General features: G+C 37.6%; 1 protein-coding gene across 2 annotated transcripts in view; it reads right to left on the minus strand.

Moving 5' to 3' along the window:
• The window catches only part of MED27 (mediator complex subunit 27), a 96,246-nt gene that overhangs the window by 50,252 nt on the left and 24,660 nt on the right, over positions 1-21,334 (minus strand). The window contains exons 1-2 of one of the 2 annotated variants that reach the window (XM_030000335.2): positions 18,292-19,559; positions 8,298-8,428 (exon numbers count right to left, since the gene is read on the minus strand). In XM_030000335.2, the coding sequence (XP_029856195.1) occupies positions 8,298-8,428; positions 18,292-18,495 (335 nt within the window). In that variant the 5' untranslated portion in view covers positions 18,496-19,559. Of the gene's footprint in view, positions 1-8,297; positions 8,429-18,291; positions 19,560-21,334 lie in introns of those variants that run through there. The other variant, XM_030000334.2, reaches the window with a different exon arrangement.

Raw genomic sequence — 21,334 nt, forward strand, 5'->3', positions numbered from 1 at the left:
ACCCACATGCACAGCTGTTCTCTTAATAAAACTCAGTTCAAGAAAGTTTAATGATGTGTTATCACCTAGGAATTTTCCCTCATAATTTGTAACACACTCTGGGTTCAATCATGGCAGATGCTTCCCCAGCTTTGGGATCTGAGTGTCCCAGCTACTGAATCTGAAAAGAACCAGATCAGCTCCAAGCCACCTCTTAAATGTTGCTATTGAGTTTACGGGTAACCTAAATCAGAATTTCTAATACTGTGGTGGCAACGTACTTCATAGTAATCCAGACAACCAGATTTCTTAGCTTTCAGTGGTAGGGAAACAGTGTTGAGAAGAAAATGAAGAAGTTAGGACTATATAATTATGACTCTTCCTCCCATGCCCTAGGATACAACTTTAATACTTACTGTATTTAAGGAACCTAGAAGTACCCAAGGGTGTCACTATAACTAGAATGAAAGGTGTACTCTTTCTCTAACAGGGTCCAGTCTCATTTCTGTAAAACAACTAGTCTAAAAGCAACTGTTGTCATCTCTGCTCAGTAGGCAGAAGGGAAACCTGAAGAAAAATCCAAAACATGGCTGTATCTTAAAATAACTTGAAACTATCATATTTTTGATAGCTGCTGAAATTCATTATGATCTGAATTTCTCAGCACTTATCTTCCTGTAACAAAGCTGTCAAAATAGTGGTTTCCTGTTTGCTCATTATTCTCTATTATATTCTACATGGTTTGAAAAATTCACTTGAGGATGTTGCTATTCTCTGAAGCAGCGTTGTAGGCGGCAGTTTGAATAGGTTCATATTATTCTGTAGTTTTCCTTTAAAAAACCTAAATACTACATATACACTATTTGTATTCCTTTGAAAAATTCTAGAGGTATGCATACCATCCAACTTCATCGTTGCATCAAACCCCTCCACCACCACTTCATTTAGAAAAGAATGGAATACTAACTCCTGAAATGCAGAGCATGGACTTTATAATTCAAACAGATTTTCCTCTAGGGATTGGACAAATGCCCACAAAACCACCTGTTTAATGAGCACTATCCTTTTTACGAGAGATGAAGAACTAGTACTCTACCTAGCTAGATTAGCTTTGGTAGTTAAAATACCAATATTTGAGGGGGGAAAGCCAGTATTTTGGACCTTCTGTGCAAAATTATGGAGCTTCTTAAAAAGCAAGACAAAGAAGTAGTTAACAGAGACTGATCACATACAACACCACCAAACACATGGGCAGGAAAAAAAAATAGAAGAGCAAAGAACCAATTGGCTAAGATTCTTTAAGGGGAAAGTAAGAGTTATTTAACAAGCTGATGATACAATATAGAAGGTTTTAAAGTGGCTTTCTACTTAGTTGTCACGGTTTAACCCCAGCTGGCAACTAAGCACCACACAGCCGTTTACTCACTCGCCCCACAATGCGATAGGGGAAAGAATCAGAAGAGTGAAAGTGAGGAAAACTTGTGGGTTGAGATAAAGACAGATTAATAGGTAAAGCAAAAGCTGTGCACACAAGCAAAGCAAAACAAGGAATCCATTCACTACTTCCCATCGGCAGGCAGGTGTTCAGCCATCTCCAGGAAAGCAGGGCTGCATCACATGTAATGGTGACTTCGGAAGACAAACACCGTAACTCTGAACATCCCCCCCTTTCCTTCTTCCCCCAGCTTTATATACTGAGCATGACATCATATGGTGTGGAATATCCCTTGGGTCAGTTGGGGTCGGCTGTCCCAGCTGTGTCCCCTCCCAACTTCTTGTGCCCCCCCCCAGCCTGCTCACTGGTGGGGTGGGGTGAGAAGCAGAAAAGGCCTTGACTGTGTGAGCACTGCTCAGTGATAACGAAAACATCCCTGTATTATCAACAGTTTTCAGCACAAATCCAAAACATAGTCCCATACAAGCTAATATGGAAAAAACAATAACTCTATCCCAGTCAAAACCAGCACACTAGTTGACCCAAGTGAAATATTAGACACTTGAGTATCAAAAGATCCTGCAAGATGTGCACATAAACTCCAAACATGAAAAATTAGTATTATCAGTAAAGGATAAATGCAATCTCACTGTATGGTAATACATTGCAACTTATACTAAAACAGCTTCAGAAAACATCTGCAGAGCAGGTGTTCATCAGTTTACTAAAAATTGAAAGAAAACAGTGCAACAATGTGATCCAAACTGTGCACGAGATACCAAATACTAAAATTAATGTTCAATCTACACGGTACACGTCTGCAAAGTAATTAAACCTATTCATGTAAATATTATTGTCTTACAATATAAAGAACCAATAAGGGATTAATTTGTGGAGCAAAAGGGTCACGTATTTCAGCAACATGTTCTTTTACAGTTCCTGTTGCACTGTCTTGCTAAAGTCAAGCTAAAAGGAATACCGTGAGAAACTTAAACATGAACAGGGATATTAAATGAGCTCCTAGTATTGAAAGTTATTGGAAACTGATCTCTTCCTTATTAATACAATTCCCCATCATGTACAAAAAGATATCTCCATGTTCCAGAATGCAAACAGAGTTTTAATCTTTAATTATATTCTCAACCTCAACTCTTCTGGAGAGAAGTATAGATGTGGGCCTGAGGATTATTGCTTTATTACATTATCATCTCTGTGGTATTTAATGAATATTGATACTTAATACAGCTCTGCCAGTAGGGGGAAAGAATTTTAGAACTGCACAAAGAACTTCTGATGACTTTTCTCAAAACGGAAAATATAGCCACCCACTTTGCTCTTCTACTCTTGAATGCTTTTCTTCGAAGAGGCCCAAATGTTAAGAGTACAGCTCATAATACTGAATGGGATTACTGCAATAACAACACTTGCGTGTTAAATAACCACATTCCCCACCGCCTATATACCAGGTGTCACACTTAGCTGGTACATCAGATTCTTGGTTTCAAAGTATGAATCCCTGGCTGGGATTTCAGACCTCTGTAACACAGTGAGGTCAGACTAGATAAGCATAATTTAAACATACGGCCTTAAAAAAATACAAAACCTATGAACATTTATTGGCTTAAGCATGCTTTGCCATTATCTTTAGAATAATCTGCTTCTTTCTTTCATAATTAAAATCCCTGAACCTAGGAAACAATTAGATGCTGTTTATAAAACAAAATGCTGAAAAAACCCTTTCCTCCAAAAACTCTTGGCAAAGGGCTCATCAGGATTTTTCTTAATGTAAAAATGATAAATTACACAAGTTAAGTTCCAAATAATTTATTCTGGCACATCTGATGACTGGGTGCATGGTTTATATATATACACACATACCTTCCAGTTAACCATTAAAAATAGCAACTTTTTATTTTTTGAATACTACATCACTGACTATTTTAAATGAAATTCCTTCCTCAAGACTCAATTTGTGCGTCCTGAAGAAAGCTATTGAACAAATACAATAGAATGTTACAGTACTACTTATATGACAGAACCATAAAACTGATAAGGCATTAATGTTATTTATGAAAGAACTACACTTTGACTACGCTGGTACTAAATCAAGCTGCAATAAACACAGAGTTTGGGATAACTGTAAATTTATTTTCCAAATCCAGATGAACAGATACCTGCTGAGCCAGTAAATTAACTTTTTTAAGGAGACCCCTCACTAAAGAGCATCTTTTGCTAATGTAGTTCCAAAGGATGGAGCAAGTATGGACTTCTTTTGAATATACCCATCTTCTCTAGAAGAAGAATCCAGATGGATTCTGAGGAGTAGAGAGCAGAATAGACACCTCCTCCACCTCACCCAGAACAAGTGGCAGAAACAACCTGGCCCTCCTGAGCCTCTGCCCAGCACTCTATCCTCAAGTCCTTATTATCTCCTAAAAGAAAAGTTATCTTCACAGCTTTTTGTTGCTCATCTATCTAGACCAATGTCTTTTTTTTTTTTTTTTTTTTAGTAAAGGAAAAGTAATTTTGCTGGTCTGCTCCTAGCAATAGGGTACAAATTCACAGAGATTTTTACTCAATCTATTACAATGTTTTCACTGTCAGGTTAGGGCATACATCAGACCACAAGAGATTTACAAGACAAGCTGAAGAGCCCTAGAACAAAAAAATTAGACTCTGTTTTACTCAAGCCTCTCTGTCCATTGAGCCTGAAGTTGTCAAACAAGGACCAGACTTCCACTTGTTTATTGTGTATAGTGTGCTTATTTCCCCAAAACCGCAAGTGTCACAACAAATGAGCCTAAAAGGCACCATAAAGGGCAAGAGTCTCAGTACCTTTTGTGGTGAGCAAGTTCTTGTTCTGGCAATTTCCTTCCAGACAGAGGAGACAGATGATTAATCTGGGAGCACTGAGAAAGCCCCACACAACAGAGCTATCAAAGTCACGAGGTTTTCAGCTGACAACCCTAAAAATTCCCATTAAAACTAACTGACCCTCTTGTGTGTGCCAATGAACACAACCGCAAGAATATAGTCAACATCCTGTTTCCTCTTTTCTTTCTTCCTCCTCATCTCACTGTGACTCACTGCTGTCATTTTCCAGCTAGACAATGACATACCAGAGTCTGCTGGGCTCTCAGCAGGGTGGTCCACTGGCAGGGACTACCTCCATGGGGTCACTGCTCTCAGCCACCCCAGACTTTGGGGTGCAGCGTTCTGCTCCCACAGGGTCATGGAGACAACTTCATAACTGGGAATTTGCTTTTGAGATGTGGTGCCAAGCAAAATAATACAAGATTAATTAACTGCATCAATTACTACATTTCAAAAGGAAAGAAAAAACTAAGAGCCATAATTTCTTACCATATTTATTTATTTATTTCAAACAGAAGAAGCCACCCTAGTTTTCAGAACGGTTGCATGTATATGCTTTCCTAGTCACTTGGAAGGAGCTGACAGCTTTCAGCACTTCAGCAAACACTGCTTTAAGATTCTTAACAGAAGGAAGGAACCAGCAGCCAGATGAGAAGCATGTGAGGGAACGCATCTATTAGCAAGTACAGGGAGATGTCTTGTTAATAGAAGACAGAAGGAGGGACAAAGCAGGGAGAGAAAGAAGCCAGCAGTTAGTCATTTTCTCAAACAGTTACATTTGGCTAGAAACGAGACGCATATCAATCTAGTATTCCTTTCTGCACTTTCAGACCCAGTGAAAACCTATACTGAAAAGCAAAACTGAACACCAAAAGGCCTCTCTTCAAAACTGTTCAGCACCCTTAGAAGCCCTCAGATAATGAAAACAGTGAGAAAATGAAAATTTTCCTAGTAGTGGTTGCATAGGACAGAGACCTTCTATTTTTAAAAATACCTTTTTGATTCAACATTGATGCTGCCGTTTCAGATACCTACTAGTGAAAAAACTAGACTTCTTCGCCTCCAAACCAGAGGACATCAAATGATGGCCTAAGGCTGGCAAGGGACAAATGAGTGTGCCGACCAAGAATCAGCTTTGCCATTAGCGAAATCCTTTGTCCAGCTCCTTCTGTGATCATGGAATAGGAAGAGATGGCTGAGCCTCCAAGACAGGCTGAGAAGCTTTGGGGCTTTTGTTCTGGTTTTTTTTGGTTGGTTGGTTGGTTTTGGTTTTTTGTTTGTTTGTTGGAAGGGAGAAGAAACAGCAGAGCAGGGAGAGAGACTAAGGGCTCAAGTGAACAATGAGTTGATACAGCACAAGAATCAAGTTTTGTATCAACCCTCATGTGAAGAGACACCATTTGGGCATATTCAGTCTGTGGAACAAAACTCAAGTCTCACCATACCAGTATAGATCAAATATATGGATTAGCAAGGTAATTGCTCAGCTTGCATCATTGCCATTAAGAATGTAATGTGCAATAGCAAAAGTTACCCATGCAGTTTCTTCAAGGAACAGGAACATAAACAAATAAATAGATCAGTAACATAGTCTCTAATGCTACCTTTAACTCAAATGAGAACATGTTTAGTATCAAACTATCCATATGCAAAAATCTGCATAAAAATAAAACAGTTTTTAGAAAATTCTTTGTCCAAATCATCACCTATGTTACATCCTGAGCAGCAGTGTTTCCTGCATTCCACTGCTGGCTGAAAAGGATTACTGCAGTGTTGCTATTTGCTCCAATCTGCTATCCTAAAATGACATTTTGGCACATAGGTGTTTTTAACTACTTATATTTAAGAAAAGCTCTAGATAATATAGTTGCTCTGAACAACATTTAATATATACTTGACTCATAGCACATTGTTACTCAGCCCAAAGACTTGTCACTGAGCTTAATTTTAATAGCACACATCAAAGCAAAAAAGGACAAAGAAATAGTTACCCCTTTCTTGACTAATCAATAAAGCTAAAAAAAAAAAACCAAAAAAAAAAACCCTGAATTGCCATGGGAAAATTAGTATGCAGTATGCCCTTTCAAGGAGATATGTAGTTTTGTACCTAGATGTTTTCTTCTTTTGCATTTTAGAGAGAATGAAGAGAAATAAAGAAAAAAAAAAATCACAGCATGATTCATCATTATTTGCTTGAAACTACAGCAAAAAATCAAGATATTGAAATCCATTTGCCATACTTTTTTTCTTCTCATAAGCCTGTTTTTATAAGTCTTTTCATAATCTGCTTCTGCCCTGTGTTGGAGACATGATATTGGGCTCAACAGGTATTTGATTTGACTTAATATAACTATTATTCTCTTCTTAAGACACACCAAGATAGCAGATAAGGACAAATAAGGAAAGGTCAAAGCAAAGCCAGAGAGGAGGAAACCAGTGACAGATAAAGGGCCAGCTCAGCATAAACATATTATTTTCCCTGTGAATAATGCTGGAAGTGGTAATAAGATACTGAAACATAATTCAACTACTAGCTAAAGTTTAGTTACCACACTAAAATTTCATTCTATCTGCAAATTCTACATAAATGCACCATTGAAGGAAAAATGACCTGCAGATAAAAAGACATATAATACCTTTAAATGTGTATATTATATACCTCATATTTCACAGTTTATACAGTTGCAACTGGTTCAAGTACAGACTTTTCTATGCAAAAATAGAAGCTAGCTCTTTCTGTCTCACTATACGTATTTCTAGTAACTGGAGAAGCCATGATTGAAAAAAACCAAAACAGAACACCAAAATATTTTAAGACCTCTGAATAAAAACTGTGACAACTGGTATCACAGTACTCTAGTTTATAGACGTCTTGGAGAAGTCCATTTTAAGCTCTGGATAACCTGATATCCCAACAAAGGAAGAAAACTATTTAGCCAGTTTGTCACAACATACCCCTGATCTTTCACAGGTATAAGAGAAAGAACATCCGGTTTTCAAACCTGTAGTTCTGCTAGAGCTGCCCTTCTAACCATTCTTTGTCATCTGACTTATCAGTAAAACAATAGAACATTTATGGATTCTTGAATTAGCAGCCTTTTAAAGTTAATATACAAGGGGAAAGCTCTGTTGACTCTGATTTTTTTCTCATTTCATATAAGGAAAAAAACTCTAAACTTCCTTAGATTCTTTCATCAACTTAGGCCTGTGGACTCTGGTGACAACAAGGACTTTTATCATTACAACTATGAAGCTTTTAGTAGCATAGTGTTTATACATCAGTGACTCTTGCTCTGTGAAAAAAAGCAGGCAGGTTCCACAAACTACAAGGATGCTCAGTACAATGAATAATTGCTTAGCACTTCATTTTCTACATAATGATAATTTTCTTATATGTAACTAAATATTTTAAGCAGTTTATTAATTTATAAGCTTAGTTGTGGACATCTCTGTGTTTTTGGCATCAGTACACAGACTGCCTAGTGTTGATACTCTATGTCCTCAAACAGTTTCTAAGTGTCCTCGTAATTGCTTGTCACCTGTAAAAGAGGTTTAGATCCAATGCAAAATTAACATATGGTGAACAGATGGACTCAGAACAGACATTTGTCGAGAAAGTACTCACACCAAAGACTTTTTGGCTTCAGCCTTTTAGGACCTTCAGAAAAGTCCTACTTGAAGCTCCAAGTCATACTAATCAGGGGAACATCATTCTTCAATGACAATCTCGTGTTGCAAAAACTTTTATGACCTGCTACAAAGAAGAATGCTTGCAACTTTTCTGTTGTCACAGTGCTTCCATAAGCAGAAGAAACAAAATATTGTTTCCATAGGGTACCCCACCCATCCAACAAGAATAATTCAACTTGTATGAAACAAAAATGCAAGCACAAAGCTGCTATTATGATGACTTAAAAGAATAAATAATTAAATAAAAAGTTTAAAAAAATAATCCACCCCCACCCCTCCCACCCTCCCTGCAAACTCTTCAACATATTCCATTACTTACTGAGGAGGTAAGACAAGAGTTGTCGGCTGGGCTTTTGGTCGGCGTTTTGCAGATACTCCCATCTGGTTGGCTGAACGTTTCAAAGACTGCTGATTCAAAAGGCCAGATGCTAGCCCGGCATGGTACTGTAACTGGATAATAAAAACCATATATATTAAAATACACACCACTGCAGTACTCTATGTCAGACCTCTACTATCTGTACCACCTGATTCAAATTACAGCCAGTCAGCAAGTTAATGTATGGTATTTCACATATATATTGCTTGGATGGAAGACGATATGAACAAAAGCATATTAAAAAAGTCTGCTGTGAAATAGGTATTACAAGGAAATTATGCTATAGGGCAAGTAAGATGATGAATCAAAGACTTCCTCTCAAGTCCTACCTCTCCTGAAACTTGGGCTTGCTTTTAAATGTTAAGACTGTTTCTCCTCTCAAGGGATCAAGCATTCTTACTTTTTGGAAGAAGGTAAGAGGAAGAAAGATGCAACCCTTTCACTATATAAACCAGCTTTTTAGAAATAACACATCTTTTTTTCTTAAACTTAAAACCACAAAACATTCCCAAAGAAGTTTCTACCACTGTAAAGAAAAATCTAGCCTTTAAAATACCTGTTAGCACATCTCCATAGCATTGCAGAAAGATTCACATTCAGTAGCTTTCTCCTCTAACCTTTTATTTTACCTGCCGATGAAAGACAAATTTATGAAGGACACAACATGAATCTGCAAGATTTTTAGTGCATTCCCACTGCTCACAGATTTAAGAACAGCTACAGTGCTGTGTCTGTCCTGAAACCAGCTTCAAGTGCAACAAGTTACAAGCTCACCTCTAAACACTTTCAATCTCCATTCTTAGTCCTCCATTTCTGAGGAGAAGGGGCGGGAGAAAGATTCGGTGTCAGACAAAAGCAATTTCCTTCATCATTCTAGTCCCCACACCAATGTGTTCATTAAATTGTCTAAAGATTTGTTCTGAAAAAGGCGAAGTGTTTAACACGTTAACAACTCTAACCCCATGGTCTGCATCTAAGAAAAGGTTACGGAAAATAAAGTGGTCTTAGGCAAACCTATTCTGCAGGGTACTGGCTGAAAATGAGGGAAGCAAAGCTCGCTAAAGTGATCTACTTGAAAACGACTATTAAAATGAGTGAAGCTATCCTGTGAGCCAATTTGACTCAAATGTCAATGCTCAGAGCATCCATAAGGCTTTTTAACAGGCTCCTGATTTACTTGGCTGCTTTGCCACATCATCTCGGCCGTGGCATAACATGAAGACACATCGCATTCCTAATGGAAAGAGAACCATGCTCCGCCAGGGAAGGCAGGGGGATTGTAATGCCCAGAGCACTCTGCTTAGACCAATGAATTTTGCTCAAATTTGTTTTTCTCCGACAGATTTCTGAAATGGGAAAAAAAAAAAAAAAAAGAAAAAAAGAAATCAATGAGAGCAATGGACAGTACATGTTTGAAAGGCAATGTTTCAAAGTGTCAGGGGCTTAGTTTTCAATCTTCACTACCAGAATTTGCAGCGAGTGCAATATGCAGGGAATTAAAGGGAAAGACTGCTCTGGCAGAAGACCCCTCTGACTCCAGGAACACACTCGTCCCTGTTCTTCTTGCATCTTACTAAGAGCAGCCCTCCTTCAAGCAATTATGCGCTGTTGACACCATTCACTTACGTTCACTGCGCAGAATGACACTGACAGGCATTTCAAGTAAATACCATCATTTGGACACTTGCTCAGAAATGGAGGTAATCACAGGTGCTAATCATAGATGAATTTTAAATGCAACCTTTTAAAAACATTTCATAACCTCCTGGTTAATCTGACAGTGGTCAGGCATAAAAAAAAAGGAATTAAAAATAAATATATTCTAAAAACCAATTCTGTCCTTGAAGGCTGACTCCCAGTGAGTAAGCTATTTTTATTAATTATAAGTATTTCTTTATAATCTACCTTTGCTCCTAGGAATGCAGGTCCAACTGTCAAAATCTATAAGGGCCATTAAATATTTACAAAACTATCCTTATAATGGGAGAAAAGGTCAAAGTTAATAAAACTGACAGGCAGCTTCTGTCCAACTTGATTTATACATTATTAAACTATCACATACTGTATTGCACAGAATGCATTCCTTTTTGGGGGCACAGGGGTGTTAACTGAAGAGACTGGGAAATTGTTTCTTAATCCTTTGTTCTGAGGAGCAGAAACAAGACTGAAAATAGTGCCAAAGCAGTACCACTAGCATCAAAAGTATAGCAGGGAGATTCAGCAGTCCTGATAGATAATAAACATGCCATTCAGTTCCTTTCTCCTTTTGCAAAATAAATACCTTTGTCTGCCAGCATCGGCCATGACAGCAAATCTCAGCTAAAAACATACCAATCGCCTCAAAATTTTTGCTTACTAACAACAGAACGCTGTTTCCAAACATCATCTCTTCACCTTAGGGAACACACATGAAACATACTGTCAGAGGGTATTAGGAGTGCTAAAAGGTTCATGCATGGAAGCTGAGATGAGTTCATGGGACACAAACCCTTTGAGGGTTAACAAACACACAGAAACCATATTTAGCTCAAGAAATTCCTGAGCCAGAGACTGCTGATAGCTGGAAGAACATTGTGGAGAACATTGTATACAGGCGTATGCTTACAGCTACTGCTGGAGATGAGATATGGGGCGACATGATCCTTTGGTTTGAGTCGGCAGAGCTGTTGTGTGTTTCAGTTAGTGTCTAGAGAGGGGTGCTCCATGCAGGTCTAAGAGACCCTGCAACCCAACGCAGCCAAAAGCTGGGCACTTGTGGATGGTCACAACTGCCTTCTCTAAGTGTATTCCCAATGACCTTCCACCTGCTTTCAAAAACTGTGCTCATTTAAACCAGCAGACTGGTAAACAGCAATAGCTTTATCCATAAAACATGTTAAATACTCACTGAACTTGAGTATTTGTGCAGCACTAGGTAGTATTGCAAATCATTTCTTTATCAGCCGCTTAGGAATTCCCTATCATTCAGAGGCTTTATTACAGCAAGCATCCACGTCTTTCAGCTTTGGGGAATTCCAACTGGTTTATGTGAAGCTAAGCTCTTTACTTCCTAATGAAATATTCCTCTGTAAAATTTCAACAAGATTGATCTTTGTTCCCCAATACATGCAGATGAAACACAAAATCCATTCCAGAAAACTAAGAAATAAAAAACAACAACAAAAAAAATCAATTTATAACACTTAGCAGCTAGAATATACACCAGTGCCAACCTGTACAGTTTTATGATGAGTCTCATGATAGCTGATATTTTTCTTAAAACTGTGGTTCCAAGTAGATGTGCGAATTCCACATTTTAAAAATCAAAAGAGACTCTAGTTGTCAAGGATGTAGGAAAAGTACTGAAAATTAACACTTCGATGCATACAAAAGCTTTACCTGAAGGTAAATAAAAACAGAAGCTGGAGTATTTTTAAATTTCATTATTTTTGAGATTCATTATTTTTCTATAGTAATAGCAAGATGGACTGTATTTTCTAGAAGAAAAGTTAATCAGTGATGTTTCACAGGTGCCATAATTCACATTTTCACAGTGTTCCTGAGTATATGAAAACTACATTCATATATTAACGGCTCTCCAACTTCCTCACAAAGTGAAATACATCATAACAGAGATAGCACTTTGGAGTCAGTTTTCTCACAGCTGTAATTGTAAAGAGGGCAATTTCTTCATTCACGTAAGATGTCTTTGGCTTTCACATGAACTATTTAAACAGAGAAGGTGTATTAGAGAAATGCAGACTGGATTTATTTCCGAGAGCATTAATTTTTTTAAAAAGTTAATCACATAATATCTTTTTATTTATTCTATACCAGTGACTCTCTTCTTACGAGAAACAAGGCAACGCACCTCCTAAAACAATCAAACAAACAAAAAAGAATCCCTCCATGCCCCTGAAAGATCACACTGTCTTCTGCAGATGATCTTTAAGGTTTGGAGCAGACAGAGACCTTCTGCTACAGCCAAACTACAGCCAAAGGGCTTAAACCAGAACAATGCAGTAAGGTCCCTTCGTTAAATAGAAATGTACTGACTGTATTGTGACCGATCATATTTTGGCCTATAGGATTACTTTATAGTGTATGTTATGAAACTACAAACACATACGCAGAGCTAATTTAAAACTTTTAAAATTAAAGCTCCATCATTAGAATCATGCTGGGTCTAAAGGTCTTTAGCTTACATAATTCATGGGCTGGAGATTTCGCATGTGCTGACTGCTGACCAAACAAGTCATTACACTCCACTTACTGACAACGCCATTTAACGTTGCAAAAACTGGTTGGGTAGGAAGAGGGTAAGAATCAAGGGGGAAAACAAACAAACAAACAATCAATCACTTGGAGCATTTACAACTGACCATGTCAACTCACAGTTGCACATTAAATTTACATATTACCATTATTTAAAGCTTTTTAAGCTTTAGGTTTTCTTTGAAAAGTGAAAGCAGAAAAGTGACTTTTCTTTGTAACCACATTACTCTGTTGTGATGTTTCTTCCATTCTCATGGAAATACTTACTGACCACACACATAAAAAAAAAGCATTTTCTCAGATATATGTAATATAAAAAAAGAGTTTATTTCCATTCCTCCAAGAAATGGAGTTTTACAGAAGTGACTGACAGATACTTACCCATCACAGAATTTGAGTTCACTGTAATACTGAGAATGCATGCACATTTGCCTCCTTTTAAGATGCACAGTACTTTGCCCCTCATCATTAAACTATTTCTCCCTTGCAGCTAACAAGGGATTTGTCTACTATGATAAAACTTCAGTTGTTCTTTTGAAAAGAGCAATGAGCAAGCAAGCAAGCAGGACACTCCCACAGTTTCATCTCTGCAGACTTAAGTAGGCAAGAGAGCAATTACACTACCATAATTGATATTTTTAAGCTTCTCTCAGATAATGAGGCCGGTTTGGAAATTCTCTTTTTCTCCAAACAATGTTTGATCATTTTAGGATAGCTGAATTCTTGACTTGGCCAAAACAGCATCAATAAACCAAAAGAGCAGCCTCCAATTCCTTTACTCATTGGTTTTCCCCTTGTGGAAATGGGTTGCAGGCTTTTTAATTAATAGGAAAGCTAGACATTGTGCCTTTGCTCTAGCTTACAATTTAATTAGAACACTTTGTTCTATTTTTTTAGAGCATTTATGCCCCCCAAACACTTTCCAGTTTACAAGAATATTTAAGCAACAAATACCGATCCATGATGGGAAGAAAGGCTATCCCCATCCCATTCTTTTTTAAATCCTTGTACAAAAGTTACGGTATCTTTTCCTAAACACCCTGATCCTACTAAACTGTGAAACTAATGAGCCACTCGCAGGCCACGGCTCTTATTTGCATTGCATTGAGATGCACAGTGCCATTGCCTCACCCTGGTCAATAAACCAGGAGATATGGAGCATTCTGAGGACATCTACCTGCATATGCAATCTTGGTTTTCCCTTAGGTCTCTCCTTCTCCCTCCCAAGGCTAGGGGGCTGAAGAACAAGTTTAGACATTTTATATATATATATATACACACACACACACACACACATATATATAAAGGTACAATAGTAGGAAATGCATTGACACATATCCCCGTTTCTTTTAACATCTTGTCTTCACTACATTTTTTATTCCATTGTCTTTGAATTCCTATTTTTGCTGAGTACTGTTTTAATTAGTTTCAGATTTCAGCCTTAAAGTGTGTTCTTTCCATACTTTTCTTTCAAAAACATTGAAGTTCGGCTGATGAATGACTGCATCAATGTTCCCTCACTCCAATAACTGCTTGCAATTCTTTGGCTTTTCACCATGCAGAGATAGCAAATCGGCGCACTTTCTTCAAGGAATTGGTCAAAACTTCAGCATCTGCATCCTTGCTGCCAATAAAATTATCTGCGCTGTTCAAAGCCTCTGCAAAAGCCACTACTCCTCCTCCAGGTTTTTTGTTTTGTTTTGTTTAAGTATTGTGGAATCCATTTAATAGTTACATCAGTGACATGTTCTTGCTTTTTGGATAATGTCAACACAAAGGGACACCACAGCCAACAGGCTTTGAGGTTTAAAGAGATCTAGTATTTGAAATGGATAAAGAGGCAGAGTAATCATAATCTGGGGCTACATACTACTTTATTTACCTCTTCAGAATAACTGTATTTTATGCTTAAGATGTTTATAAATACCTCCGGGTGCTCTGAAGGGCTTGAACATATATATTTCCTGAAAGATAACTAAATGAACTGGTATTTCATTGGATATGCAACTACAACCCAGACACATAACAGAATCACAAAAAGCAGAGTAAAATTATTACATTGCGTTCTGCATCTAAATGACAAAGTAAAACCATGTGCAGTAACAAACAGCAGTGTTTTCAAGTAACCCTGAGCTCAATGGTAGTAGTTGGTACGGAGGTTGTCCACTAATAGGCAAATGGTGTTAGTGTCGCTCTATGTGATATATTCACACTTGTGTGTTCACTTAATGGATTTCATTAAAGTCTAAAGACCCAAGGAGTGCACTTGATCAATATTTGACAGAAAATCCAAATTCCTTTTTGACAAAAGTATTATCTTCGCATAGGACAAATAATCTGTAGCAGGGAAAAGTCATCATTAAAACTCAAGACTGAATAAGGACACAATTAGTATCTTTCCCCAGTGCTGCTGTGCTCCCTTAAAGAGCCACCAGAACTTTGAACTGAAGACACTGCTCTCACGCTAAAATTAATATTTTCTAAAGCCCTAGACTAAATCTTTGGTGTCAGGGGCTCAGGTGGCAGCTATGTCAGTATAAAGAATGGCCTGCTGCCTCTGTGACAGGGGATGCTCAGGTGCTTATATAAGAAATGTGGAGATACTTTAAAAATGAGTGGTAGAATAAAAGGCTGCAATCAGCTACAGAAACACTCTTCAAATTGTCTACCAGCATGCCATGATTTGCAGCACTGTGATTGGGCTTTACCGCTACAGCAAACAAACTACTTTTCAGACAAATAAAGAAATGAATACTCTTCTTCAATAAAATGTCTCCAAGCTGCAAATCCAACTAGCCCAGTTGCACCATCAGACAAAGCGGAGAAAGACGGTCAAAGAACAGAAAGGGAAATCCATTAGTGGACAAGCAACGTAGCAGTAATGACCCCGGTTGGTACTTGTGGAGCTAAATATTTTTTTCCCCAACTCATTAAATTTAATTATTTTAACTTCTGTTAAATGCCTTTCCTTAGCTTTGGTCACCTGCACAATAATTAAAATGCACAATATATTTGGACTAGCAAATACCCATACTGAGTATCAGACAACAGCTATTAGCCTAGCCATAGGTCTTTCTGCCAGCATACAGAAACCTGTCTTTACTCAGTCTCCCATGGCCTCCCTGAAGGGGAAGCTGTACTCAAAGATCAGAACTCCAGCATACAGTTCACCCTGACACAGGTATGCCATAAGCAGATGGATACACTTTGCCAAGGTATACCAGACATCACCGCTCTCTTCTACCAGAGGTGATCACACTACCATGCCAGCAGAAGGGGTTGCATGAATATGGTTTAAACTGAGCTGAACTTGCCAAATTAGGAAAGAAGTCTTCCTTAAACGGCTGCTTTTGCTAACATCCTCTTTCTTTACATCTAGCAGGCATCCCAAAGCAATGCTGCTGGGAATGCTGACTTCCAGCCGACTAGCAAGGACAACCAATTAAAGCTTGAAGCAGGACAGTTAGATCTGGAACAGAACGTATGTGGCCTATTTCCCTATATGAACATTCCTACTATACCTTCAGAATATTTGTGATTGGATTAATTTATACTCCTTCCAAGACACTATAAAGTGACCCACAGAAAGCACTCATATGCAAATATTAGCAACCGATACAGATCAATTAAGTGGTTAGAAGAGGTTTAAATTCTCACCCTCCCTTGTAACGCAGATTTTTGCACAAACTCTAGAATCACTATAGGTGGCTGGAAGTTAGAAATCAGCTGCATTCTGGAGGATGAGTGTCAAAAAGAAACACATGATTTTCCCCCCTTTAAAACATAAGGCATTCAACACTGAATGGACATCTCTAGAATACCTGTTGGAAAAGATGACCATAACCACTGTACTTGCAAGCAGAATGCTGAAATGTAATGGTCAACAAAACCTGGAACTTTGCCTCCCCTCCCCCACCCCCACCAAGGCAATTAAAAAAAGAGCTTTTCTGCCCTTACTCAAGTTTTCTGTGTTCAAAAATTAATGATATATATCTGAATCCCGTCTTCAACCTCACACTGACTTTTGGGAGACAGAGCAATCCCGCTGTTACTTAGCAGGAGTGTGAGCTCTTCCTCCTCTGAGAAGTTTCACTGAAAATTTTCTCCAGCTAAAACAATATTATGCATTAACTAAGACTCTAAATTAAAACTCAATTATATATATATTTTTTTAAACTCTTCAGAATAGCCACTTATGGCTTACAACATGGACTTTTGGGAATTTTATCTGAAACAGAACACCAGATTTAAGAAAAACTAGCTCTCTGCATTTACGTAGGACATTTACATGGGAAGTTGGATAATCATAAATCTACAATCCTTGTCATTTGTATACAAGGTAGAGAAATCATCTTACTCCATACTGCTAGAGACCAAAATGTATTTTACTACATCAGTTTGTGCAATGCACTATTGCTAATAGCAACATATGGCCAAACTTTATTTCCAAAAAAATAAACAAACCCCCTACCCTTAGTGATTTTTGAATGTCTCTACTTTTTAGATGACCAAGGTGTAATGCATGAAAACACCAACTTTTGAAAAATCAGTTTAAAGGATATTTCAAGTTAGACATCTAAAAAATAGACATTTATAAAAGTCTTAGTCAAATTATTTCTTTAGACTTCAAAGAGTTAAATTATGAATGTTTTTAGGAACGAAAAAAGAATCTATCAGGTTTGATTGATAAAAGTGTAGCTTTTAACTAAGACTGAAAAAACTGAACACTGGCAACATTTTTTTCCAGAATAATATGCTTCCTCTGCTTTTTTCAGCACAGTGCACATAAATCAAAGAAATGTTAAAGAGGCCCATACATCACAAGCTGGCATTTCCAAACTATTTACAAAATCTGTAATAGTCAAGAGGATGGAAAATATAGAAGTGTGACCAGCAAAGTTACTGAAAGTAAAAAAGGTAGTTCTACCATCCCATCAGGGTTAATTAAGGTTGGAAAAAACTCTCAATTGTAGAATTTTAAAATACTAAACCAAAGCAATCCTGATAATGCAGGGTTATGAAAAGGAAAGAAGATAGTATACCAACCAAAACAGAGAAAAGGTGGATTTGAGCAATATGCTTGTTCCACGCACATGGTTCTGAAAATAGATAAAGCAAATGCCCTAATAAGGCTTGCAATACAAAGCACGGCTGATTTTGCATCTGCAAAAAGACAGCCCCCAAAATATCAGTAACTCCAGTACTTAGCTGCGTATCCATCAAATTTTCACACCCCAACATCTAAGCATACAACAGACTTATACAGATGAGGTTTTCCTCACCAACTTTTACAAATGAGAATCTCATCTCCTCTTCTGAAAGGAAAGACATGGATTATGGAAAGTTTATCTGTCCATCTGTTGAAGATGTCACACTCTGACTAGAGAGTGCAAAAAGCACAGAGATGTTTTACAACCAAATCCAAAACTTACTGTAGTCTGAACTAGTGTAAAAGCCATATGCTTTGCAAAAACACCTCTTTTGCTACACATTTTTTTACCACAGCACAGAGTAACAGTTCGAAAGCTGCTGTAATCTTTATTTCTGAAAATAGATCACATATTCTTACTCTCATCTGCCACGCTCGGGTAAGATAACCGATCAGAAACCAGAAAAACAAGGGAATACTACACTGTGCAATGAAAGCTAAAAAAAGACACATTCCATTGCAAGAAGTTACCCGCAGTTTACAGGTAAAGCAGCAGCTCGGAGAGCCCAAGACCGGGAACAGGATGATGCGCCGAACAGAAGGGTTTGGTGGAATGGCACATAAAGCTGTCTTACAGTTTTCTCTGTCAGTGTTGAAGACTTCAAGTAGCAGTATTTCAGATGAAGCTAGGGGGACCTCAGAAATATCTTTAGGACTAAAACAAATGGAATACATTTCATATTATTTTCATGGGAGCTTATAATGATATTATAACTAACTCAATTACACCACAAGATTAATAGCCTTTAAAACGCTCCCAGTCATTCATTACAGGCCTAATTAAAACTCTCTTTTGGTGCTGAGCCAGCAAGAAATATGGAACTACTTGCTAACTAACCATATATAAGTATATATGGTATTATCTTTATCATGCTGTTTGTTTCCATGGCCACAATTCAGTGAGCAGTTTGGTTTGTTTTTTTAAAAATATAGTATCAAAGGCAACAAGAAAAATGGACAAGATGCCACTTGAGAGGCTTCCACACCTGCAAACTCATCAGCTCACTACAGCTAACCAGTTTATTTCTAGTCTTGCTGCAACAGTTAAGGGCTTCTACAATAGCAGATGCCTTTCCTCCCACACATCAATTAATTTGCAAATGCACTCAGGTTGTAGAAATAATGAAGTGCTGAATGCTTTCCTATTGACAAGTTTTGCTGTCAGGAGGTGGATGCTGTAGGCGAGGTGCTAAAATGCGCTGCTGCTACATGCATGCCAAAGGAAAGACATGCCACGCCACATGAAACTTGGTCGACAGCTATCAGGGCACATCAATTATTTTATTTACCCCTCTCTCACTGGAACCAAAAGGAAGAAATCCTCTCCAAAAGCTTTTTATTGTATTTATCTAGGTATTTATAACACACCATTTACAGTGAGATCTGAGCTTTTGTGCTGACCCAAGAAACTTTTCATATTCGAGAAGAAGAGTAGTGTTTTTTCATGCATTGTTATATATGCTAAAAAAGTTACATTAAAATAGTTAAGGTTACAAATGAAGAATTCAATAACTAGGAAATGCTTGAATTTGTATTGCCTATGCAATCTAAATCAGTCTGTGCTAAGGATGCAGACTTTGATTATGTGCTTTTTCCCCAAGGACCTCAAATTACCAGTCTGCAGGATCGCATGGATGAAGAGGCAGTTATTCAGCACCCATTTTCATGCACAGAATGTTATTTACAGTGTTTCACACAATGCCCACACTTATCTTCTCAGATGTCTTCTATGATATTTTCCTGCTTTATCTTGCTTCTTTACAAATACTGTTAGATGTACCTTCACAGTTCTTATTCCACTCATGCTGGGTGTGGATCTGAGGATTTTTTAAGAACATTAAATGTTTTTACTACTTACTATATTTGTAGTAGACTTCCTATAGATAACAACTGCAATCAGGTGCTCAGCAAATCTTCAAAGGAGCCAGAAAAGGCTTTAAGCCAAGTCATGGCAAGGTTGGAATCTCTACCCCCACTTCTATCGCTTGAAATAAAGGATTAGTCAGTAGCAGTTCACCATTACTTTCTGTCTTGATCAGCCACTAATTGGAAGTGAAGCAGATCTTGCCAGCTATTACCTGAAAATAAGTTAAAAACTGAGATTCTGAACTTTCAAATTCTATTCTACGCTCTGGAGGACAGCATGTTCTCATGGATACAGACCCTTCTCATTTTGTGTCCTCAAATTAGAAGCCATATAGCTAGTGAGCACAGAACAGACACAAAAAAAAAAAAAAAAGAAAAAAAAAAAAAAGTGTTACATTATGGTTAAGAGCCTGGATGGCTGGAGCAGATCCTTTCCACAAGTTTCCTAGGAAATATTAAGTCAATCTAAAAGAACCTTTGTGAACATTTAGTCTTGCCTCTTACCTAATCCAATTTACTTTGTGTTTATAATTTAGCAAACATAGTTAGAAAAAACAGAATATGCATGTGCTCACCTTTCAAGTCTTCCAAGGAAGGCGAATCCCATACTATTCCTCTCCAGTTCTTCCAGCGCTTAATTACCACAAGTGTTTAAACCACGTACCTCAGCTGTAGTCTGAATTTGTTATACTTCTATTTTCAATTACTGAATTTTTTTTTCTTTGCTTGCTATAATGAAGATCCCTCTTATCCACTTTTTCCCCCTCAATAAAGATGTTGGTACAAAGCAAGTGAGTCATCCATTATCCTTTCTTTCATGAGTGAAATAAATTGAACTTGTTTGATCATACAGAAGGAGCATAGGAATCCAAATGCTTTTGATCAGTTCTCATGTCTCTCAACTAGAAAACCCCAAATTAACAGGCACCTAGACAAATGCTAACTAAGTAGTTTTACAATTAAAATAATGCTTAAAACCATTTTCAAGTGTTAATAACTGAAAATATTACTAGTACAGGTACTAACAGGTAAAGAAACTTGTTGTTAAAAATAGATGATTTTCTGCTTTTTTAAATATGCAATTTTCAGGCTGACCTTGTCCCTTTTAAATTTTTATAGCATCTTCAGTTCCAATTTGAGATTTTCATACAGGGTAGGCAAACCTTCTTATGTTCTATATTAAACGCAAGACACCTTCTTGGCATGATGTGCAATATTAATAATATAACAGTACCAATTTCAGGAGCAGCAATGTAGCATCAACACACGCATACCTACATGAATAGAAATTTAACCATGTATATCACAGAAATCTTTAATACATCACAGGAAAAAAAGCAGGTCTAAGACAGCTCAAACACAATTTGAGATTTCCTCTTTTGCCATACAAACACATGACCTTGTCATGCTTCACAAGGTAACACCAACGTAGCTGATGCAAGAAAACATATGCTTCTCTTTACTGGACTCAAAATAGGAATAGAGGGGAAAGAGAATGATACTCGGGGCCAAACCCAGGTTTCTGAAGACTAGACTGGCAGCTGTTGCTGTATTCAGCACAAAATGTCCCCACTCATGCAAGCTCTACAGTACTCCTATCACTAATTGCCACCACAGAATTTGAAAAATACTTTTTGGAATTACATAC

Source organism: Aquila chrysaetos, chromosome 24 (assembly GCF_900496995.4).
Source record: "Aquila chrysaetos chrysaetos chromosome 24, bAquChr1.4, whole genome shotgun sequence".
NCBI classification, from domain to species: domain Eukaryota; kingdom Metazoa; phylum Chordata; class Aves; order Accipitriformes; family Accipitridae; genus Aquila; species Aquila chrysaetos.